The following is a 26700-nucleotide window of genomic DNA, read 5'->3' as shown; positions in this document are numbered from 1 at the left end:
TCACATCAAGTTAAAAGGCCTTCTGCACAGCAAAGGATGCAATAAACAAAGTGAAGAGACAACAAATAGAATGGGAGAAAATATTTGCAAACTACCCATCTGACAAAGGATTAATAACCAGAATATATATGGAGCTCAAACAACTCTATAGTAAAAAATCTATTAATCCAATCAAAAATAGGCAAAAAAGTTTGAACAATTTCTCGAAAGAAGACATGCAGATGGCAAACAGGCATATGAAAAAGTGCTCAACATCACTGATCATCAGAGAAATGCAAATAAAAACTACAATAAGATATCATCTCACCTCAGTGAAAATGGCTTATAGCCAAAAGACAGGCAATAACAAATGCTCGCAAGGATGTGTAGATACGGGAATCCTTGTACACTGTTGATGTGGGAATGTAAATTAGTACAACCACTATGGAGAATAGTTTGAAGTTTCCTCAAAAAACTAAAAATTGAGCTACCATATGATCCAGCAACCCCACTGCTGCATATATAAGCAAATGAAAGGAAATCAGTATATCAAAGAGATATCTATACTCCTATGTTTGTTGCAGCACTGTTTTCAGTCACTAAGATTTGAAAGCAAACTATGTGTTCATTAACAGATGAATGGATAAAGAAAATGTGGTACATATACACAATGGAGTACTATTCAGCCATAAAAAGAATGAGATCCAGTCATTTGCAAAGACATGGATGGAACTGGAGATCATTATGTTAAGTGAAATTAGCCAGGCACAGAAAGACAAACATTGCATGTTCTCACTTATTTGTGGGATCTAAACATCAAAACAATTGAACTCATGGACATGGAGAGTAAAAGGATGGTTACCAGAGGCTGGAAAGGGTAGTACAGGGATCGGGGGGAGTAGGGGATGTTTAGTGGGTACAAAAAAAATAGAAAGAATGAAAAAGTCCTACTATTTGATAAGACAACAGAGTGACTACAGTCAACAATAACTTAGTTGTACATTTTAAAATAACTTAAAGTGTGTAATTGGATTGTTTGTAATTCAAATGATTAATGCTTGAGGGGATGGATACCCCATTCTCCATGAGGTACTTATTTTACATTGCATGCCTGTATCAAAACATCTCATCTACTTCATAAATATATACATATATATACACCTACTGTATACCCACAAAAATTTAAAAAAATTAAAATGTGGAATACTTACTTAATGAGAATTTTATTTCTAGTCCAGGAAATCTCAGGCTGGGGGTAGGATTCCACTGCACACATGAAAGTAGCCACTTCTTCAACTAAGGCATCCACTGTTTCCAGAGGAGTGGTGATGACAGGAGCTGAAAGGAAAGGAGAAATCAAAAGAGAACATTCTAGAATTTTGTTTACTAACCCTTCCTTAAGCAGTCAGAAGCCATTACATACCTGAATGAGAATTCTGTTTCCCCAGAGTAGAAATTTGCCAAAAGAAAGGAAGAGCTTATGTAAAGAATGTTGTTTCTACTTCCAAACTAGGCATTTGAAAATCAAAAGAGAAGTCTCTCAGGAGAGCAGGGCTTAGAGTTTATGATATATGAGGAGAGGCAGATCCAAGTTTTATGGGGCCCAAGTTTGTGCAATTTGAGTGTATTTTTTAAAGAAAAAATATAAAATTATGAATACAAAATGTCTGTGTCCACCCCAATATCATCAGCATAAAGGGAAGTGAGTCTGAAGGGAAGTCAGGGTGGAAAAGGATAATAATTTAAAAAATTGTTTTTTAAGAACAATTTTCCCCTAATTTTATAAAAATAGACACTCATAAAAGCACATTGCTAAAGCCCACTGAAGGTCTTAGAAAGGGCTCCTGCAAATGAGAGAATCTGAAGCTTAAGCTTCATCAGATTCATAGAGAATTCACTTTGGCATACAACTAGAAAATGAAGAGACACCACTTTGTGAATTGTACACTTTAATGGGTAAAGCGCACGGTATGTGAATTAGATCTCAAAGCTGTTTTGTTCTATTTTATTTTTTTTAAGACAACGGGAGGAAAGGCTATAGACATGGTCCTTTCTTTTTTCTCACTCCTCTGTGAAATGAGGGCTACCTGCATTTATACAGTAAATTATATGGTCGCTTCAGTTAAAGGGCAAGGTATACATCAAAGCCAAATAAGTAGTATGATTGACGTTTAGAGGTGAAATAGTCAGTGACAGACTTATAGAGCATCTAGAACAGACTGGCACATTGTTTGGCCATAAAAGATACATCCACTTTCTGAATAAACCTTATTATTATTATTATTATTTTTTGGTAAAGTCAAAGGCAAACTCATCTGCTGAGAGTGAAAAAAAATGGTGAGTGGGAGTGTTTTACTTGCCCCATATCTCCCTTGCTAATGTTATTTTGTCTTTTACGATTCAGTTTAAGCATCCATCTCCTTCCACTTTCCCTGACATGCTAGGCAGACCCAAATGCCCCTTTCCTTAACCTTAAGTTATCCTGAAATGTCATTCTTATAATGTCACTTGTCACACAGATACTATTAAAATGATCTGTTTACGTCTTTGTCCCACACTCAATTATTAAAACCTTGAGCTTTAGGTCAGGGATCACGTTTTAGACATCTTTTAATTCCCAGGGTGAGCACAGTGACTGATGTACTGTTTAAATGAACAAAACTGTATTTATAAGGCCTTCACAAAAGGAGTAAATAAAAAAGTTGAAACATAGTAGTTGAAATAAGCAGAATTTTTATGTAAAATGACATCTTATACACAGTCATCAGGGCCACTTTCTTCCCAGCTTTTCAACAGAATAATCATTATAATATATATTATAAGGATCGTGATAATATATATTATAATAATTTTTATAATATATATTATCACGATCCTTATAATATATAAGGATCATTATATATATATCATATATGTGATATATATATCATAAGGATCATTATAATATACAGAACATAATATAAAGAAATACAGACATGGACACTATTAAAGAATAGTTAGGAGATATAAAGTATACAGTGACAGGCACTAATACACCTCTGATAGAAGTTTGAGAAAAATAAAAGAGGGGAGCAGCCTAGAAGCAATATATAAAGAGATAAATGGCTGATAACTTTTCAAAACTGAAAAACAAACCCAGGAATATTAAGGTCGAAAGTACCCACCAAATGACAAGACAGATTTAAAAAAGAAATACAGATGGGCATGGTGGCTCACACCTGTCATCCCAGCACTTTGGGAGGCCGAGGAGGGCAGATCACTTGAGCTCAGGAGTTCAAGACCAGCCTGGCCAACATGGTGAAACCCTGTCTCTACTAAAAATACAAAAAATTTAGCTGGATATGGTGGCGCACACCTGTAGTCCCAGCTATGTGGGAGGCTGAAGTACGAGAATCGCTTGAACCCAGGAGGTGGAGGCTGCAGTGAACTGAGATCCCACCACTGCACTCCAGCCTGAGTGATAGAGGAAGACTCTGTCTCAGAAGGAAAAAAAAAAAAAAAAGAAAAAAAGAAAAATTCATACTTGGACACATTGAATTAAAACTGTAAAAATTAAAGATAAATAAAATCTTAAACTCTACCAGAAAGAAAAAGTTTAATTCCTTAATAGGAACGCCAATTTTGGGTAACCTGAGATTATTCAGCAACAGCAATTGATACCAAAAGGCAATAATAGGCTAATACCTTTACATGACTGAGTAAAAATAACTGTTAGCTTAGAATTATACAGCTAGCTTAGGTAATAATTTTAAAGCCAGAACACTTATAAACAAATATTGAGAGTGTTTACCACTCACAGACTTTCTCTGAAATAGTTACTAGAGTAAATAAACTCACTAAGGAATAATTTATACCAGAAAGAAAGGGGTGAGTTATAAAAAACAATAGCATAAATGGTGGTGAAATACCATTGCAATTTTAACACACTATGGAATATTAAAAAATCACGAATTTCTGTGTTTAAAAAGAGTGGAATTAAATTCTAGACAAACAATTATAAGATCAAAGTTCGGGAAAGAAGTTTAAAATGCTAAGTAGTTAAAAAATGCTAAGCTCTTTGCCATAAACAACAAGAGGACAGAAATATTGAATAACTTCAAACAGAAAGAAGCATCTATGGTTAAATGATTATGTTAAAACCTTACTAATGGTTACTACTAAAAAATAGATAAAATTCAAAACTTCCAAAACAACAGGAGAAAAAAAGAGGTACCAGAAAGGCTTTATCAATCAAAAACAAAAGCAAAAACAAACAGGAAGAAGAGGAGGAATAAATAAGCCAAGAAAAAGCATGGTTAACAGAAGACATAAAATAATATGGAAGAAACAAGTCCAAATATACCAGAAATCACAGTAAGTGCCGATGGTATAAGCTGACCTATGAAATGACAGATGCTATCAAACACAAAAGACACACCTAAATAAAATGAAACAGAAATGTTAAAAATAAAGGGGAGGGAAAATATGTATAAAGCAAACGATATCCCAAAGAAAGTGACATAGCAATAGTAATATAAGAAAAATGTAATATAGGGGCATATGCATTTATAAGAAAAAAAGAAACATTGCTTAATGATAAAAGGAACAAGCCATAAAAAGATATGGCAATCATGAAACTTAATTATTTAAAAATATGGACTCAAACCCAAAAGTAAAATTATCGCAAGAGTACATGGAGAAATGTTTTAGCATAGTGTAACCCTTTCAGAGATCTCATTCAGACACTAATATATCAAACAGAACTACAGTAAAGATATAGAAGATGTAAACATCAAAATTAACACTAGATATAATGTACATTTATAAAACAATGAAACAATTACAGAATACATTTTGTAAATGATGCATAGATGAAACATTCAAACATAAAGAAAATATACAAAGCTACGTAGGAGATTTTAACCCAGCTGAAAGAATTGATTTTATATAGTCTATATTTTCTAACCATAATAAAATCTGTAAGAAATAGACAATAAAAAGATAGTTAAAAAAACACAAAAAATCCCAATCCTGTTTATAGATCAAAAGACAAAAATATAATTATATATGTAGTAAAACAGAATAACAATTAGTAAAATTAATTAAACAGATATGCACATCAACTGTAAGCCCTGATAGATGACACATATTTTCAAATGCCCATGAAAATTAAAGCTTAAATAAATTTTAAAAACATAGATTGTATGTCACATTCTTGGACCACAATTCAACAGAGCTAAACAGAAATGAATATTTAAAAACGAAAATCTAAAGAATTAAGAATTTTAAAAACAAAATTGTTCACATGTAGTAAAGGGTGGGGTAAAATCATCAACAATACTCACAGAAGAAAAAGATTAGATTATCAAAGAACACTTCTGAAAAAAATACAATGCCCCACAGTTTTTCAGATAAGTTTTAAAAAACTCTTAAGAAAGAATTAAGTCTCCAGTTACATAAAAGCTACAAGGAGCCAGGTGCAGTGGCTCATACCTGTAATCTCAACACTTTGGGAGGCTGAGGCAGGATGATCCATTGAGCCCAGAAGGATCCACTGAAGGATCCAGGTGTTTTGAGACCAGCCTGGGCAACATGGCAAGACTGCATCTCTACAAAAAATACAAAAATAAAAAAATTAGCCGGGTACAGGTGGCACACATCTGTAGTCCCAGCTACTTGGGAGCCTGAGGCAGGAGGATCACTTGAGCCCAGGAGGTCAAGGCTGCAGTGAGCTGTGATTGCTGCACTCCAGCCTGGGTGACAGAGAAAGACCTTGTCTCAAAAACAAACAAACAAAAGCTATAGGGAATATAAAATATAGAAAGCTTCTCAAATCAATCTTTGGAATAAAACAATGCTAATGTAAGTCAAGCAGGATGTAAAGCCCTAAAGTAAAATTTTAAAAAGCAAATTAAGGTAAATCATAAATTTCAAAATTATTACTATGCATTTAGGCAGAAAAAAAATCCTTGCAAAAATATAAGGATAATTTAATAGAAAAGTCCTTTAAACAGGATTTACGATAGTCATAGTTTAAAAGATACCTATCACAGTCAAAAAGGCAGTAACAGAGTTAACTATCCATTCCCTCCTTGAAAACCATTAGTAGAGTCGGAATATAATAGTATTTCTTTAACATGATAAATAATGTTTCTCAACCACTGAACTTGATAAAGCTAGGAATAAAAAAAAACTACACAATACATTCACACACATTCACAGGATGATTCAAATTCGGCTTGGTGCAGTGGAGAGAGAAGAGTGTTCCAGGCAGAGGAAACGGTACCCGTGAAAGCCTGAAGACGGAGGGAGGCTGGTGCCCTAAGCCAATTAGAAGAAAACACAAACATTTATAAAAGATGGGTGGGAGAATGAAGAGTTTAGAAAAGAGACTGAGAGGAAGAAATCAGAGCTGTAAGCAAAGCCAGTGGAGGCTATTGGCAGAGCCCAAGAGTAGCACACGTTTCACAAAAGAGGGAGAATCAAATGCTGCCAAGACGTTAAGTTAAATAAGGACCTAAAAGTGCCCATTGAGTTTCCTGATGAGGAGGTCATGTTGATTTTGGTGCTTGCAGATTTGGCGGAAGCCAGATTGCAGTGGTGGGGGTTAGGTTGTGATAAGGAAGTGGAAACTAAGAGGAGAGGGAAGACATCTTTTTGCAGCGGAGTTTAGCAATAAAAGGGAAGAAAGGGGCTGCATGGTGCTGGAGGTGAGTATGGTGACAAGAGTGGGTTTAAATGCTGACTGGAAGCACCTAATAGAAGCAAAAATGTAGGACATTGGAGAAAAACAGGAGATAATTGAGGGAAATAGGTCCCTGAGAAAGCAGATAAATGTGGGGCTCAGAAGAAGAAAGACAGGTTAACCACGGATGGGAAGAGAAAGTCCTCTTAAAGCACAGTGAGGGAGAAGGAGGACAAGATGGATGCAGAGAGGTAGGTTTTTCCCCTTTGCTGGTAGGCAGCTGAAGAGAGAGCTTCTTATTTAAATGCTTCTCTTTCCTCAATGAAGTAACAGCCTCTGAAATTTGTAAAGATACATGAACACCTATGTTCACTGCAGCACTATTCACAATAGCAAAGACATGGAGGCAACCCAAGTGACCATCAATGATAGACTGGATAAAGAAAATGTGGTACATATACACCGTGGAATACTATGCAGCCATAAAAAGGGATGAGATTATGTCCTTTGCAGGGACGTGGATAGAGCTGGAAGCCATTCTCTTCAGCAAACTAATGCAGGAACAGAAAAGCAAACACCACATGTTTTCACTTATAAGTGGGAACTGAACAATGAGAACACATGGACACAAGGAAGGGAACAACACACACTGGGGCCTGTCAGCAGGTGGGATTGGGGGAGGGAGAGCATTAGGAAGAATAGCTAATACATGCTGAGCCCAGTTATTTAGGTGATGGGTGATAGGTGCAGCAAACCACCATGGCACACGTTTACCTATGTAACAAAACTGCACATCCTGCACTTGTACCCCAGAACTTAAAATTTAAAAAATAAAATTACATACATACACATACACATACATATAATATATATTATATATTATATATGTGTGTGTATGTGTATATATACAACATATATACGCTTATATATACACACACACATATATGAGAGAAAGAGACTGAAAGAATGAATAGCAAAATGCTAAGAGCACTTATCCCTTGCTATGAGCATTATGTATAATTTTATATTTTTGTTTTTCTGTATCTTACAGGATTTTTTAAAAAAATGAATGCATATTGCTTTCATAATAGAAAAAATTGTAGCAGATAGAATGCCAAAGAAATGTTAATTTTCAAAATGCAATGGAAGCAAACTTATAATTCATAAAGTTTGAGAAAGTCAATCTCAATAAAAAGTTATTTTCTAAACAACGAATGAATGAAATAAGCAATTAATAGTATAATCATCTAGATATTGAGAGATAAAGAACAAAAACAATATTTTATTAAGCTTGTGGAGTGTGGTTAACAATGAGCCCAAAGGTTAATTGATGATGTTGAATGCTTTTACTGTTTAAAAAGAAAGACTAGGCCAGCTGCAGTGGCTCACGCCTGTAATCTGAGCACTTTGGGAGGCCGAGGCGGGGAGGATCACGAGTTCAAGAGATTCCTGGCCAACATGGTGAAACCCCATCTCTACCAAAAATACAAAAATTAGCTGGGTGTGGTGGTGCAGGCCTGTAATCCCAGCTACTCGGGGAGGCTGAGGCAGGAGAATCACTTGAACCCAGGAGGTGGAGATTGCAGTGAGCCGAGATCACACCACTGCACTCCAGCCTGGGCGACAGAGTGAGACTCAGTCCCCCCCAAAAAAAAAAAAAAAAGGGAAGACTATTGAGCAACTACACATTAAGAGGCAATGTAGCGGCCAGGCGCGGTGGCTCACGCCTGTAATCCTAGCACTTTGAGAGGCCGAGGCGGGCGGATCACGAGATCAGGAGATCGAGACCATCCTGGCTAACAGGGTGAAACCCCATCTCTACTAAAAATACAAAAAATTAGCCGGGCGTGGTGGCGGGCGCCTGTAGTCCCAGCAACTCGGGAGGCTGAGGCAGGAGAATGGCATGAACCAGGGAGGCAGAGCTTGTAATGAGCTGAGATCGTGACACTGCACTGCAGCCTGGGCGACAGTGCAAGACTCTGTCTCAAAAAAAAATAAAAAAATAAAAAATAAAAAAGAGGCAATGTGGCACAGGACTTGAATTCACATCCCAGCTCCATCACTTACCCGCTCTGCAAGTCACTTAACCACACTTAACCTCAGTGTCTCAGCTATAGATGGAGATAATGTATAGCCTCCACATAAGCTTGTCGCAAGGAATAAATAAATGGAAACCATTTAAAATTGTCCTTGGTCCACATGGAGCACTGTGCAAATGTTACTTGATTCTATAATTTAGAAAAAGAAACCCAGGCTGTTCGATTGTTTTCCTTGTCTTTATTACATTCAAATTTATTATCCCGTTAATATTTTATCTCAGGCTGGGTGTGGTTGGTGGCTCATGTCTGTAATCCCAGCGCTTTTGAGGCCGAGGTGGGAGGATCACTTGAGCCTAGGAGTTGGAGACCAGGCTGGGCAGCACAGAGAAACCACATCTCTACAAAAAATTTAAAAATTAGCCGGCGTGGTGGCACACACTTTGTAATCCCAGCTACTTGGGAAGAAGCTGAGGTGGGAGGATCAACTGAGCCTAGGCGTTCAAGGCTTCAGTGAGCTGTGATTGCACCTCTGTACTCCAGCCTGTGTGACAGAGCAAGACTCTATCTCTAAAATAATAATAATATCATCATCATCATCATCATCATCTCCGGGAATCTATCCTAAGGAAATAATCTCACATATAGAAAGGCATATAGGTGACTTTTACTGCAGAAAACAGATCAATTGTACTAAATTCTATTAATCGTAGTCAAGTAGGAGAAGATTGAGGCACACAAGTTTTGTCTTCCGCAGCTTTGCAAGAGCCACTTGGTAATTTTTTAGGAATTTTGAGAGGTGATTGTTATATACAATCATTATTAAAAACTAAGTTGTATACATTTATAATCAAATATATTAAAAACAAAGTATTAATACTTGAAATTCCTAATGATTTAACTACATTTTATTATTATATAAGTTCTTGAGGTTATCTGTAATGTATCTGTGTGGTAGAAATAATATATGAAGGATGCTACTACACATGCTATTTCCCAACTCAGTGCTCATTATTTGATAGTAGCTTGAGACTGGCCACAGACATAATAGAGTTTTTTACTATAGAGTATTTATACTGCAGAAATAAACAAGAGCAACAAATCCACGTCTTTTTTTTTATCAGTGAGGTGAATGTTAAACATATACTAGCACACTGTTATCTAAACAGAATATTACTTAGTCACCACACATGATGTTTTGAAGATTATTAATAATACACAATATGCTTATGCTTTAGTGCTAAGTAAAAATAGCAGGCAGCACAATGTTAATAAGGACTTTAAAAAATATGTAGAAAAAAATGGAAGAAAATATGCCAATGTGTTAATAGTCCTGGAAGTATGGATGACTTCTTCTGTCTTAAACTTTATGTATTTTGCATTTTCAAAATCAATCTTAAATACCATGTGCTACTTTTATAAGAGAGAAACTTTATGCACTGGTGTTATTTTCACTCAATACACAGATGCAGAAGTGGCAGAGGTAATAGACTTACTATTAATGTTATCTTTCCAATGAGGTGACACAGTGGAGGTGTCACATGAACTGTTGAGATCAGTTAAGATCAAAGAAGTAAGTCTTAGAATGTCTTGGAAAATAGACATGGAGAAATATGGAAGGTGTTACTAAGAACTTTATTAAGTTAACACCTTCCCGTAAGATTCAGTGACATAACAGTCTTGTGTGAAGTTTGACTGTTTTTACTAATATTAGCATCTAAAAGTGATTAAGAATCTGGTATGTGCCATACATTATACTTTTTATTCATTATCTTATTTAACACAAAAAAACCTAAAGGTAGTTACTATTAATATTTCCACTTGCAGACCAGAAATGGGGACTAAAAATGGTTGCACAACTTGTCTACATATCACAAAAATAGGAAGTGATAGAGCTGAACTAGCTGAACTTCAGGGTTAAAGTTGGTTTATACTTCCTTTCTCTAAGACATACTGCATCTTCAAGATCATACTGATTATGCAGAGATGGATAAAGAGAAGATGTACATCAATATCAGTTTCTACACACAGAATGCCAAGTCCACATTGCCCATATTTCCAGTTATCCAAATCTGCTTTCCAGTTTCACTGACACAATCACATGGATCAGTTGTATTTAATGATATTTGTTGACACAGCACACTGTCTCTTGTTTACTTTCATTCTACTATCCAGCTTTCATCTCAGCCAGAGCTTGTTTAAACTAGGGCACTATTTCTTCTCTCAATCCAAGGACTACATGAATAACAAATACATGAAAATGAACACAATCCTTTTCTGGACCCGAAGAAAAGCTTGACTTGGATATCAACTGCTTGATGAGAAGGACATGACATTACCTTTCCTTTGTATTTTATGGGCTCTCGCATGTGACTACTGACTTACCAACTTTTGATTGATTATTTTTTGACTGACATGACCCAATGATTGGGTACATAAAGAAACAAGGTGTATTTGCTCCTTTCTATTTTAGTAAAATTAGGGCTCTGACTTGGAAAATATTCATGTTTCTCTAACATTACGAATGCAGTATTTTTTTTAGTACAACAAAACACTTTGGGGTTGGTTAAACTTTTTAACCTTCTCTTCCAAGCATTAAATATCCTTGTTTTACTTTCTTCATGATCCAATCTGTATCTCATGGTACGCTGCCATATAACTCCAACTCCTTTACTCTCTAGTTCTTTAGCTGTACTGACCCTGGAAAGTGCCAATCCTGAATTAATCCAGCCATCTGTCCTCCCTACCCTATGTTCACATAGCACTGCTGGGTATAGTGCAGCAAATGTTCAGGTCAGGGGCACTATAAAGAAAGCTGCAGTTCCTAGCCCCAGCTGGGTCGTCAGCATGGCCCATGTGATCCTCTCATCTTCCTGAATACAGCCACTCCTTTCAGGCCCCCTTTCCACCCCTCACTTGTTACTCTCCTTTAACGACATCAGGTTTTATTTCACTGAGAAGCTGCCTACTTCATTTACCTTTGGAAATAAGGTAGAGTTTAAAGAGATCTTGAAATTTCTGCTCCTTCCTTCTTTTCTTTAAGGTCAATAATATTTGAAGCAACTCTGTTTACTCAAACATGCAATGAGTTAACTCTTTCGATGCATGTCAATATAAAATATTCATCCAGGACTGTGTGTCCTGGATTTCAATGACAGCTGTGTCAGTCATGACTTAGTCATATGTCAAATCTGTGAATCCTATCCTTATATACATACAATTTAAAAGAAGAGGTTATTCAAATCTATCTAAAGATAAAATCACTTACGCTCAAACACTTCAACGTATTGTAGTAAGTAGGGTATTTTGAAAGTGAGACTTTTGACAGTTCTTTGTGCATATTAAGCAAATCCAGAGCTGCTTACATGAACTCTTATGCTCCTGCAGAATCTAACATTGCACCATACATTTAATACTCCCTAATAAAGCATTAAATGTTATTGATGTATGTAGTTAAGCCAATTATCTAGTGGAACATTGGCTACTTTCATAAATGACAGTTTGTGGAATTCTACTACTTGGGTTATGGCACTGAATTCATCATTGAAAATATCACTAGTTGAAATGATTCAGAAACACAATGATTCTTCCCCTTATCTTTGGGCATTAGTAGTCTTAATTAAACTAAAATGAAAACTATGAACAATTAATTCTACAAAGTTGGATATTAATTTTTATCAAAAAATGATGTGCAGAAAGTCAGAAAATAATCCCCTGAATACTTTTGTGTTATTTTAAATATGTCAATTTATTAGGTAATACATATTATACAATTTCCTTTATGCATTCATGATAAAGGACTTAGGAAGAAGCATATTATCTAAAAATCTCTTTTTGTTATTACTGTCTGCCAAGAATAGGGAAAACAGTAGTTTTCTAGAAATAGTAGAAATAGTTTGGGTGGGCCATTTTTATTAGTTTCAGTAGTATAATGGCTGGCGCGGTGGCTCATGCCTGTAATCCCAGCACTTTGGGAGGCCGAGGCAGGCAGATCACGAGGTCAGGAGATGGAGACCATCTTGGCCAACATGGTGAAACCCTGTCTCTACTAAAAATATAAAAATTAGCCGAGTGTGGTGGCTTGCACCTGTAGTCCCAGGTATTTGCGAGGCTGAGGCAGGAGAATTGCTTGAACCTGGGAGGAGGAGGTTGCAGTGAGCTGAGATCACACCACTGCACTGCAGCCTGGCAACAGAACGAGACTCTGTCTCAAATAATAATAATAATAATGAAAATAATAATATTTTATTGTGGTTCTTTTCTACCAATGTATTCCTCACCCTTCAACATTTAAAATTTTAAGGATTATGCTTTCATGATATTAGTTATTCTCAGAACTGCTGTATGTATGTAGTAAATAAATGTTTGTTCTCCTAGACATAGTGTTTTGGCTAAGGGTGATGTTAAACTCATACTAATTTAGATTTTACAGTACAATAGACTGAGAAAAAATTGCTTAAATTTTTTGATTTTAAAACCTAATTCTAGTAGTAAATAAATTATAAGAAATGAAATTGGGTGAATGATCTGGTTAGTTTATTTAAAAGTCAGGGTGTTTGGCTTTGTTATCTCTATGCCACTATATTTCAATATTTTCAAAATACAGATAGTGTGCATTTGAATTAAGGGCTTTATTTGTAAAGTTTGGAAAGGAAAATCAATTCTTTCTAGAATATAAATTAAGACTTATTCAGATAGAGAGATTTTGGGGGTTTTGTGTGTGTGTAAAACAAATCCTTATTTGAATCATCAAAATCAATTGTCCTGCTCTTTATAAGACTGTATTTTAGTATTTAACCCTATCATTTTTATGTAACTGCGTGGTTTAGAAATATACAAATAATACTTAAGACAACCCATACGTTCAAACATCCAGGTGGGGCCTTACCGGACATCCGTTGTTTGATCAGGAAGTATTAAAATAATCTGAAGCCAATGTTAAGTCTTTCTGACTATTATTAGCTGTTTGAAAAGATCTAGAGCCTCTTTTATCTGTAGATGCCTTAAAGTATTCATTAGAAATTAAATGTTTAAATACATTTGAAGATACCATTATACTCAAGTAAAATGGAAAAAGAGAAGCAACAAAATGAAACAAAAAAATCTGTGAAATCAGATTGTTTGTGAAGAAACTGCATCTTATTTGCATGTGAACTTTGACCTTATGGCTCCAGAATTTTTAGTGAACCACAAAATCTAAAGATACATTTTGCATCTATATACAGATACCACCTTCATTTATCTACACACTACAAACTTTCAGAGCTTTGATTAAATATTAAGGGAAAATGATTAATTTGAACATGTCCTAAAGCAAAAAACTCTTTTTACTCTATTGTATAACATTTAATTTGAAAATTCTTTACCACAAAATCTAAAGATACATTTTGCATCTATATACAGATACCACCTTCATTTATCTACACAGTACAAACTGTTTCAGTGCTTTGATTAATATAAAGGGAAAATGATTAATTTGAACATGTCCTGAAGCAAAAATCTCTTTTTACTCTATGGTATAACATTAAATTTGAGAACTCTTGTATTGATACCACTCGATCTGCTTTCTCACGTCTTTTTAAAAAAAGATTTCAATGATACCCTTAGTCACTTTGCAAATCACATACTTTCCAGTCTTTCTGATTTCAAATACGCTAGTCCCAGTTTCATAATACACTGGCCAGAAACTGTATCACTGGACATTCTTGCTACTGCAACAGGTGTTTGTCAGTTTCTTAAGTTGCTTTCCTTTCCCCTGAGGTGGTGTTATTTCCGGTACATTCCAAAGGCTCTGAAAAAAACTTTTGCAGTCTCTTGCCAAGCCAAATCATGACTCCAGCCTCAAAGTTATTTAAAATCCATTGTCTTCCGGGTTTGTTACACAGGCAAATTGTGTACGTCTTTCTGTATTTCCAATTTTTAGCAACTAGAATATTTATTAAGAGTTTGGCAAAGCTAAAACTGAAAATAAAAGTGATTTTTATTCAGAAGCAAATGCTCTGGATGTCTGAGAATGGGGTTGATTCTATTCCTGGCAAACCTGATGCGAAAAGGTTTTCATCATCCACTTAGACCACCCTGAAATCTGACATACGCATAAACAAAATAGACCTTGATAACTTGCAGTGTACATGCTTATGTTTTGCCCTAGAAGTCAGAGCTCTGCATGCACTATGTGGCTAAGCCTTTATTGCAGAACTTTGGAGTAAAATATTGGTAGAGAGACCATCAACCAATTGCTTATGTGTATAATTTCCTCCCTCATCATACATTTCACCCTTACTTCTTCAAGTAAAACCCAAGCCCACCATACTATAAATCAGTCTTGGTCATATCTCATATACACACACTTTACAACCATGACAAGACAACAAGAAGACACGATTGCTGAAACCAACCTTTTGGAAGTTTCTCAGTTCCGCTGAAGGCAACCAGAGTAAGAATATGTACCAGTGGAATGTTGACGAGCTCTCTCATGATTAATCCAGGCTCACGCAGGACGAAGTTCCTTCTGGACAACGCAAGGAAAATGCCTCCACAGTTTACATTTTAAAGCATACTTTGTTGCAAAAGGGTCGTCTGCTAATGACTGTTTGTGTCAGCAGCTCCACAGGCTCTAAGTATAATCAGGAATTCTCAGACTTGGCTGCAATGATGGACACAGCCAGCTGGTGAGCATCCACGTAGGCCAGTAATGCAAGTGTAGGGCTGGAGGAACAAGGGCAAGAAAATCCCTTTAGAATCCCTTTTAAGACAGTGGCAGAAGGACAATACCAGATGCCTTTTGCAACCATCGCTGTATTCCCAGAGGTATAGGTGTCCTGACCTTCGAATTCAGCACCCCACCTCTCCCGGACTCAAACCAGAAATCTGGGTCTATTCAGTCTTCACTCCTCCCCATCTCTCACCCCACCCCCACTCCCACATTCAGCCCATTCCAATTCCTACTGATTTTATCAACCAAATAGTCCTTGTACCTTCTCTCTGTCTTGGATCTTAACCATTCTCTATCTTTTTTCAGATAGTCCCTCCTGCTCAAAAGCCTTTAAGGGCTCATCATCACATAAAAATATATTTAAACCTGCCTAATCTGCCTAATATGACAGGCTTTACTGGAATCTGCATGCTTTGTTGTATGTTAGTATTGTCTTTTACGATCCTGTTTTTGCTTTTTGTTTTTTTTTTCAGAGTCAGGGTCTTGCTCTGTTGCCCAGGCTGGAGTGCAATGGGGTAATCATAGCTCACTGCAACCTCAGCCTCCTGGACTCAAGTGATCCTTTCAGAGTAGCTAGGACTACAGGCACCTGCCACTACAGCAGGCTAATTTATTTTTATTTTTTGTAGAGATGGGGCCCAGGCTGGTCTCAGACTGCTGGCCTCAAGCGATGATCCCACCTCGGCTTCTTAAAGTGCTGGGAATGCAGGCGTGAGCTACTGTGCCCAGCCTCATTCAGCTTCCTATATTCAACAACCTGCTGATGGTTCCCTGTATACAGCTTTCCTACCTCCATGAATTGCTCATACTGTTTGCTTCTCTTGGAATACTACTCCCCTCCTTTCCACTCAGTTCACACCTCTCTCAGCTTGATCATCCTATCCTCCTGGGAGAAAAATTCCATGTCTTCCAAAAGCTGTGTTACGTTTATCTTCTCTGTGTTTCCATAATATACTGTGCACATCTCTACCATTGCACTGATCATATTGTTTTTATTTTTTTCGCCCTTGTGTTGGTGTCTCCTTCATTCTTTGGCCTCGTGAGTTCATTTATAGAAGTTTAGAGTCAGGTAGTGTGATGCCTCCAGCTTTGTTCTTTTGGCTTAGGATTGCATTGGCTATATGGGCTCTTTTTTGGTTCCATATGAAATTTAAAGTAGTTTTTTCTAATTCTGTGAAGAAAGTCAATGGTATCTTGATGGGGATAGCATTGAATCTATAAATTACTTTGGGCAGTACAGTCATTTTCACAGTATTGATTCTTCCTATCATGAGCATGGAATGTTTTTCCATTTGTTTGTGTCCTCTTTTATTCCCTTGAGCAGTGGTTTGTAGTTCTCCTTGAAGCGGTCCTTCATATCCCGTGTAAGTTGGATTCCTAGGTATTTTATTCTCTTTGTAGCAATTGTGAATGGGAGTTCACTCATGATTTGGCTCTCTGTTTTTCTGTTATTGGTATATAGGAATCTTGTGATCTTTGCACATTGATTTTGTATCCTGAGACTTTGCTGAAGTTGCTTATCAGCTTTAGGAGATTTGGGGCTGAGATGATGGGGTTTTCTAAATATACAATCATGTCATCTGCAAACAGAGACAATTTGACTTTCTCTCTTCCTATTTGAATACCTTTATTTCTTTCTGTTGCCTGATTGCCCTGACCAGAACTTCCAATGGTAGGTTGAATAGGAGCGGTGAGAGAGGGCATCCTTGTCTCGTGCCAGTTTTCAAAGGGAATGCTTCCAGCTTTTTCTCATTCAGTACGATATTGGCTGTGGGTTTGTCATAAATAGCTCTTATTTTTTTGAGATACGTTCCATCAATACCTAGTTTATTGAGAGTTTTTAGCATAGAGGGGTGTTAAATTTTATTGAAAGCCTTTTCTGCATCTATTGAGATAATCATGTGGTTTTTGTCACTGGTTCTGTTTATGTGATGGATTACATTTATTGATTTGAATATGTTGAACCAGCCTTGCATCCCAGGGATGAAGCCAACTTGATCGTGGTGGGTAAGCTTTTTGATGCGCTGCTGGATTCGGTTTGCCAGTATTATATTCAGGGATTCGACTTCTTCCTGGTTTACCAAAACAGCATGGTACTGGTACCAAAACAGATATATAGACCAATGGAACAGAACAGAGGCCTAAGAAATAATGCCACACATCTACAACCATCTGATCTTTTACAAACCTGACAAAAACAAGAAATGGAATGGTGTTGGGAAAACTGGCTAGCCGTATGCGGAAAACTGAAACTGGACCCCTTCCTTATATCTCATACAAAAATTAACTCAAGATGGATTAAATACTTAAATGTAAAACCTAAAACCATAAAAACCCTAGAAGAAAACCTAGGCAATACCATTCAGGACATAGGCATGGGCAAAGACTTCATGACTAAAACCCCAAAAGCAATGGCAACAAAAGTCCAAATTGACAAATGGGACCTAATTAAACTAAAGAGCTTCTGCTCAGCAAAAGAAACTATCATTAGAGTGAGCAGGCAACCTACAGAGTGGGAGAAAATTTTTGCAATCTATCCATCTGACAAAGGGCTAATATCCAGAATCTACAAAGAACTTAAATTTACAAGAAAGAAACAACCCCATCAAAAAGTGGGTGAAGGATATGAACAGACACTTCTCAAAATAAGACATTTATGCAGCCAACAAACATATGAAATAAAACTCATCATTATTGGTTGTTAGAGAAATGCAAATCAAAACCACAATGAGATACCATCTCATGCCTGTTAGGGTGGCAATCATTAAAAAGTCAGGAAGAAACAGATGCTGGAGAGAATGTGGAAAAATCGGAATGCTTTTACACTGTTGGACTGTAAATTAGTTCAACCATTGTGGAAGACAGTGTGGCAATTCCTCAAGGATTAGAACCAGAAATACCATTTGACCCAGCAATCTCATTACTGGGTATATACCCAAAGGATTATAAATCATTCTACTATAAAGACACATGCACATATATGTTTATTTCAGCACTATTCACAATGGCAAAGACTTGGAACCAACCCAAATGCCCATCAATGATAGACTACATAAAGAAAATGTGGCACATATACACCATGGAATACTATGCAGCCATAAAAAAGAATGAGTTTATGTCCTTTGCAGGGACATGGATGAAGCTGGAAACCATCATTCTCAGCAAACTAACACAGGAACAGAAAACCAAACACCACATGTTCTCACTCATAAGTGGGAGCTAACAATGAGAACACATGGACACAGGGAGGGGAGCATCACATACTGGGGCCTGTCGAGGGATGGGGGGCTAGGGGAGGGATAGCATTAGGAGAAATACCTAATGTAGATAACAGGTTGATGGATACAGCAAACCACTATGGCACATGTATACCTGTGTAACAAACCTGCACGTTTTGCACATGTATCCCAGAACTTAAAGTATAATAAAAAAAAATAAAATAAATAAATCAGGTTCTTCTAAAAAAAAAGGATAAATATTAATAATGCTGTGTTCTTAATGATTTTCTTTTTGAATAAAAAAGTGCATACAATTATGTACAGTACATAATAGTTGATAATGATAATAAATGACCATGTTGCTGGTTTATTTACTGTACTATATTTTTATTATTATTTTACTGTGTGTACCCTGTACTTATTTAAAAACATAAAAAATAAAAATAAATAAATTGACTGTAAAACAGCCTCAGGCAGGTATTCTAGAAGAATACATTGTTACCATAGGAGATGGCAGCTCCATGTGTGTTATTGCCCCTGAGGACCTTCCAGTAGGACAAGCTGTTGAAAGACAGTGATGTTTTGATCCTGACCCTGTGTAGGCCAAGGCTATTGTGTGTTTTTGTCTTAGTGTTTAACAAAAAAAGTTTAGAAAGTAAAAAATAAAAATAAAAATTTTAAGATAGAAAAGAGCTTAAGGATATGAAGAAAAAATATTTTTGTATAACTGTACAATATATTTGTGTTTCAAACAGAGTATTATTACAAAAGAGTCAAAAAGCTTACAAATTTAAAAAGTTTATAAAATAAAATAGTTGTGGTAAGCTAAGGTTAATTTATTATTAAAGAAAGAAAAATATTTTAAAAATAAATTTAGCGTAGTCTAAGTGTAAAGTATTTATAAAGTCTACAGCAGTGTACAGTAATGTCCTAGGCCTTCACATTCACACATCACTCACTCACTGACTTACCCAGAGCAAACTTCAGTGCTGAAAGCTTCGTTCATGGTAAGTGCCCAATGCAGGTGTACCATTTTTATCTTTTATGCTGTATTTTTACTGTACGTTTTCTATGTTTAGATACACAAATACGTACCATTGTGCTACAATTGCCTACAGTATTCAGTGTAGTAACATGCTGACAGGTTTGTAGCCTAGGGGCAATAGGCTATCCATACAGCCTAGGTGTGCAGTGGGCTATACCATCAAGGTTTCTGTAAGTATACTCTATGGTGTTCACACAATAACAAAATGAACTATGGATGCATTTCTCAGAACATATCCCCGACATTAAGTGATAAATGACTGTATAATATAAAGCTATAGTACTGGCATAGAAACACACATATAGACTAATGGAACAGAATACAGAAACTAGAAATAAATCTCTGCCTTTATGATCAATTGATTTTTAATAACGATGCCAAGAATATACAAAAATAGTCTCTTCAATAAATTGTGTTGGGACAACTGGATAGCCACATGCAGAAGAATAAAATTAGGCCTTTATTTTATATAAAAATCAACTCAAAATGGATTCGAGACTTAAATGTAAGAATGGAAACTAAAACTACTAGAATATATAGGGAAAAAGCTTTATGACATTGGTCTGGGCAATGATTTTTTGGATGAGACCCCAAAAGCACAGGCAATAAAAAGCAAAAATAGACCAATGAGATTATATTAAACAGAAGAGCCTCTGCACAGCAAAGGAAGCAATCAGCAGAGTAAAGGCACTATCTACAGAATGGGAGAAAATATTTGCAAACCATACACCTGATGAGGTTAATATCCAAAATATATAAGGAATTCAGACAATTCAATAGCAAAAAAATAAAAAATAAAACAAATAACCCAATTTTAAAATGGGCAAAGAAGTCAAGCACAGTGGCACACCCCTTTAGTCCCAGCTACTCGGGATGCTGAGCCTAGGTGTTCAAGGCCAGCATGGGCAACATAGCAAGACCTCATTCGCTTAAAGAAAAATGGGAAAAGGATTTGAATAGACATTTCTTAAAAGACATACAAATGGCCAACAGGTATATGAAAACATGCTTAAAATCATTAATTATCAGGGAAATACAAATCAAAACCACAATGAAATATCATCTCACTCCAGTTAGAATGGCTATTTTCAAAAAGATGAAAGATAACAGGTGTTGGTGAGGATGTGGACAGAAGGGAAACCTGTATACTGTTAGTGGGAATGTAAATTAGTACAACCATTATGGAAAGCAGTGGGGAGGTTTACCAGAAACCTAAAAAGAAAACTACCATATAATAGAGCAATCTCACTACTGGATATATATTCAAAGGAAGTGAAATCAGTATGAATCAGTATGTCAAAGAGATATCTGTATTCCCATGTTCACTACAGCATTATTCACAATAACCAAAGTATGGAATCAACCTACATATTCATGACTAGATAAATAAATAACAAAAATGTGGTACTATATATATATATACACACACACATATATATATACACACATATATATGTGTATGTGTATATATATACACAATGGGATACTATTCAGCCTTTAAAAAGAAGAAAATCCTGTGATTTGGGATAATATAAATGAACCTAGAGGACATTATGTTATGTGAAATAGCCAAACACAGAAAGACAAACACCACATGGTCTCACTTGTCTGTGGAATCTGAAAAAGTTGAAATCATAGAAGTAGAGAGAATGGTGATTACAAGGGACTGGGGTAGGGGAAATGGGTATTGGGGAGATGTTGGTGAAAGGATGCAAAATTGCAGTTAGGAGGAATAAAAAACAATGATTATGAATTTTTAGGCACCTAATTATCCTGGTGTTTCAGGGCCTAAGATATTGGGCAAGTAAGTTTGGGGTTTTGTTTCATTTGAGAGAGACTATACTTCCCTCTCCACCGGAACCTCGATTTCACATCTACCCTATACACAGCCTTAGTTCATGCCGTCTTTCTTAGAGCTGGAGATCTAGATAGTGAAGGGGAGCTACTGGTAGTGGGTTTTCATTTACAGCTCAGTTTCTCCAACCTGCTCCTAGTGCAGTTTGCGAAGGAGAAAAATAGCAAACCATAGTTTTATCAGAACTGTTGTCTCCTGAGATAGTGTAGCCTATACACTTAAGGTAATCTTAGTACAATTCCAATAGTATTTTGGAAACTAGGAAGCTGATTTTAGAATGTATATACAGAAACAAAGTAAGCAAAAATAATCAGGGAAAATGTGGGAAAAAAAGCTTTTTCCATTTATATTCTAGTAGTTTCAGTTTCCATTCTTACGTTTAAGTCTCAAATCCATTTTGAGTTGATTTTTATATAAAATGAGGGCCTAATTTTATTCTCTGCATGTGGCTATCCAGTTGTCCCAACACAATTTTATTGAAGAGACTATTTTTGTGTATTCTTGGCATCGTTATAAAAATAAGGAATCACTTGCCTACCAAGTGTTAAAATGTATTGTAAAGGTTTAGTAATAGCTTAATGTAATGATATTAAAATCCTGTGGTATGAGGCTATAAGTAGAAGGTCAGTGCACACTGAATGAATGATAAAGATGGCATTTTAAATTAGTGAGGAAAGATGACTTATTAGGTGAATTCGGTAGCCATTTTAAAAAATCAATTACATCTGTACCTCATATATTATGCCAAAATAAAATTTCAGATTTTAAAAGTACCAGAAAAAACATGTGTATGAGAGAGAAGGAATATATCTATTAGATCTATAGCTTTACATATATTTTCCCAAACATATGAAAATACTGGCCAATTATTTTCACTTAAAAGCCATTTTTCACTTGGCTTTTTAAATAGGGCTCTTTCCTGTTTTTCTTCTTATTTTTTGTTTTCTCTTTCATGAAATCCTTTTTCTTCCATGGAGAAAATAAATGTTAGTTTTCTCCAAACTTAAGTCATTGGCATTTTTTTTTTCAGTGTCCGCACTTACAGCATTAGGTAACATGTATATGCATATGAATTCTACACCTGTATCTCTGAAGTAAATCTCTGTCTTGGGAAACACTGGTATATCTGGTCACCTACATGCCCGTCTCACAAGAAACCAAAACTCAACTTTTGAGATATATTAAATTAATCTTTAAACGGTCTAATATTCAATTAGAACTAACAGTGAGATCAAAGAGGACCGCTCACTTTTAAACTTTGCTTTCTCTTCCCATCACTGTGAGAGACTTTAAAACAAAATGCCATTTTACAGGCCATATCTCCATAATGGGTGCTCACTGTCCTCATTGAGCTAAAATACTTCTGTAAACCAACACACATCCAGATATTGGACTCTGTTCAAAATCCTTATACATGAAGGCAAGGGGAAAAAGTTGGGGAATATGTGTTTCCTTCTATTGGTGAGTTTAATAGTCTCTTCAATAAATTGTATTGGGATAACTGGATAGCCACATGCAGAAGAACGTAATATGTTTGATAAACTACAGATTGTATATAAATTCAGAATTGTTTTTAAAAAATTAACAGGTCTGTAAATTGACCTGAAAAAACATGAATTCTAAAAGTCAAAGTGCTCTTAAAGTTAAGATAGTATCACGCAAATAGCTAATCCTAGACAGCTAACTTATCTTCAAATAAAATGCTATCCATTTTTGTTCGCCCCCTTGCCCTCTATGGAAGTGAGAAGAAGTCATTATGGGGAGTTCTGGGAGACAGTTTGGAAAGATATTATACTTTTAGAGCTGATAAAATCTGTTTCAAAAGCTTTTTTCCATGTTGCTCAAGATCTGAGATAGAAATTTCTACTGACCAAAGAGTCTGTCTTAACTAAATTTATCCAAGATAGTACGTGCCCTAAGTACCAGGGGGAATTAGGCCAGTATGCTTAATACTAAACTCATCAACTTCCCTGAAACCTGGGAATTCTTTCATCTCTGATCTCAGTGAATATCACCATCTTCTACTCAGCTTCCCAAGCAATCAAGCTGTGAATCATCCCTGACATCTGGTTTCCTGAACCTCATGTTTAATGAGTCCTATCAGTTTGACATTGTGAAGCCTCTCTAGTTCAACCCTTCCTCACCACACTCTCTGCCTCAGTTAAAGGCCTCATTAATTTACTGTCTGTTTACTAAAGCAGATCCCTCCCTAATGGGCCTCTCTGCCAGTCATTTCTCTGCACCAGTGTCAGAGAGCTCCTTCTAATACATAAATTTGGCTGCATTGTTGTCCTGTTTGAAATGTTTTGACTCTCCATGGTTTTTTAAAAGAAACTCCACACTTCTTAGCCTGTCAAACCTCTGTTCACCTCTCCCCTCTCTTCTCTCGTCTTCCCTTCTTCACACACTTTGCTCTTGGGCATAACTGTAGGTCCTTAAAATAACCATGCTCTTTCTTTTCTTTTCATATATATATATATATATATATATATATATATATATATATATATATATTTATTATACTTTAAGTTCTAGGGTACATGTGCACAATATGCAGGTTTGTTACATATGTATACATGTGCCATGTTGGTGTGCTGCACCCATTAACTCATCATTTACATCAGGTATATCTCCTAATGCTATCCCTCCCCCCTCCCCCCATCCCATGACAGGACCCGGTGTGTGATGTCCCCGTTCCTGTGTCCAAGTGTTCTCATTGTTCAATTCCCATCTATGAGTAAGAACATGCGATGTTTGGTTTTTTGTCCTTGCGTTAGTTTGCTGAGAATGATGGTTTCCAGCTTCATCCGTGTCCCTACCAAGGACATGAACTCATCCTTTTTTATGGCTGCATAGTATTCCATGGTGTATATGTGCCACATTTTCTTAATCCAGTCTATCATTGTTGGACACTTGGCTTGGTTCCTAGTCTTTGCTATTGTGAATACTGCCGCAATAAACATACGTGTGCATGTGTCTTTATAGCAGCATGATTTATAATCCTTTGGGCATATACCCAGTAATGGGATGGCTGGGTCATATAGTATTTCTAGTTCTAGATCCCTGAGGAATCACCACACTGTCTTCCACAATGGTTGAACTAGTTTACAGTCACACCAACAGTGTGAAAGTGTTCCTATTTCTCCACATCCTCTCCAGCACCTGTTGTTTCCTGACTTTTTAATGATAGCCATTCTAACTGGTGTGAGATGGTATCTCATTGTGGTTTTGATTTGCATTTCTCTGATGGCCAGTGATGATGAGCATTTTTTCATTACCATGCTCTTTCTAGCCTCTGTGCCTTTTAATGTCTTCCCTTCCACTGGAATTTCCCCTTCCTTTTTATCTTTAGCTAATTACCTCTGTCTTTCAAGACTCCACCTGGTTCTTACTTTTCCTGAGAGGTGCCTTTTGATGCCTCAGTCCAAGTGTGATTTCCTCTTCTTTGCTCTAATGGAGAGCTCCCACACCTTGCTCACTGCACCTAACTCACAACACACTCTACAAAAGAATCTTTACCTGTTCCTGCATCTCTTTCTTTGCAAGAATGTGAACTTACTGAAGACTGATTTTTATGTCTTTTATCTGTGCATTTCATATGCTTAGCAGAGTTCCTGATGTACTGCAGCACTAGTTTATGATGAAAGAGGGAATAAATTAAATCGTATCCCTAGGAATTTTAGGCCTTGGAGATGAATTCTTCAAGAGGGGAATGAAATCATTACAAGTGATTTCCTTGCTCATTCTCTTAGATCTTATTTTTTCTCTTCCTCTTAGAGCCATGCTAAGCCATAGAGAACTGTGTTGTAAGTGATACAGAATTGCATTTTACAACTCAGGGAAATGATTGTTTGGAGGTGCACTCAACACTGGAGCGAAAGGACTGAAATTGCATAGTGCTGGATACTTAAAGTCTATGCTTTTGGTAGGGCAAAATGGATCTATGCTATTTATTCAGCTCATTAGAGAAAATATGGCGGGCAGGAATTCTGGGCATATTCTGTGTACAGGAAAAGAGTGAATTTTATTTGGGCCTTCCCTGGCCTTTATCATTTGGTATCTTGAAGGAGGTGGTAAGCAATTTCTTTCCTTGGTTCCTCTTATAATACAACTGGTAGCTGAGTGTCCTGAAAGCCTCCCTTCTGCATCCTCATCTCTTCTGCCTCCCTCAATTTTAGACTTCATCTAGAATTTCCAAAGGTATTATAGAAAGACACAGAGTAGCTTGAAAACTATCATCTGAGCCCTTACCAGGGTGACAAACTCATCCCCATTTCTCTCTGCCTGTCCTCTTCCTCCTTCTTTATTATAATAACTGGAGTGTTCCAGATCCTACTGTATATTACACAAAAATGCTAGATCTGTTTTTGGTACACTGTGGAAAAAATAGGAAAACAGTGAACTAGATCACCTCCAAAGGAAACATCCCATTGTATGAGTTTTATTTCTCCGTTTAGTCCCAGCCATTAGTACTGTTTATATGTTCTCACCATGGCTTAGAGTGCTATATTTCAATCCAGTTCAGCAGATCATTGCTAGGGCCATGCCAGACACTAGAATCCAAAAGAAACATTGACACTGCATCCACCAGGCCATGTGGCTATGTGAGGAGAGAAGTGCTTGGCAAGGCTTGGAGCACTGCAGAAGGATGACAGGCAGTCCTCGTCAAGCTGCCCTAATGGTGGACTGGACTTGAGGACTCATGTCTAATGAATAGAATACAGAAGAAGTATTGATGTGTTGCTACTGAGATTAAGTTATAAAAAGACTGCTGCTTCCATCTGGGATGTTAGAAGGTTGGGATTAGTTGAGATGGAAAGAGGAATCAAAATGATGCCCAGATTTTTGGACTAAATAACAATCAATGTGGTGTGATCTAACAGGCAGAAAATTGGAAAAGAAAAAGTTTAAAGAGGAAAAGTTTCTTAATCATGATTTTGAATTTAGATGTTAAGTTTGGGATACCTATGTGATATCTGAATCAAAATGTCTAGTAAGCAGGACAGGTTTACATCTGGACCTCAGAAAAGAAGTTTGGGCTTGAATATAAATTTGGGAGTTTACAGCAGGTTGATGTTTAACCATGGGGTAGCATGTGGTCATGAAATAGGTGGAGCAAAAATAAGGGCCCAGGATTTTACCTTAGTAATACCAACCCATAGAGGCTGTATTGAGGAAGAAGAGCAAG

At 36.5% G+C, this 26700-nt stretch overlaps 1 protein-coding gene across 2 annotated transcripts in view; it reads right to left on the bottom strand.

Moving 5' to 3' along the window:
- The window catches only part of MUSK (muscle associated receptor tyrosine kinase), a 131689-nt gene extending 116461 nt beyond the window's left edge, over nt 1-15228 (bottom strand). For both annotated transcript variants that reach the window (XM_019033160.4, XM_063696989.1), the window contains exons 1-2: nt 15078-15228; nt 1191-1317 (exon numbers count right to left, since the gene is read on the bottom strand). In XM_019033160.4, coding sequence (XP_018888705.2) covers nt 1191-1317; nt 15078-15156 — 206 coding nt within the window. In that variant the 5' untranslated portion in view covers nt 15157-15228. The remainder of the gene's footprint in view (nt 1-1190; nt 1318-15077) is intronic.
- Between the last annotated feature and the right edge of the window lie 11472 nt (nt 15229-26700).

The sequence above is a fragment of the Gorilla gorilla genome, chromosome 13 (assembly GCF_029281585.2).
Source record: "Gorilla gorilla gorilla isolate KB3781 chromosome 13, NHGRI_mGorGor1-v2.1_pri, whole genome shotgun sequence".
NCBI classification, from domain to species: domain Eukaryota; kingdom Metazoa; phylum Chordata; class Mammalia; order Primates; family Hominidae; genus Gorilla; species Gorilla gorilla.
This window is presented reverse-complemented; position numbering and strand designations above follow the sequence as displayed.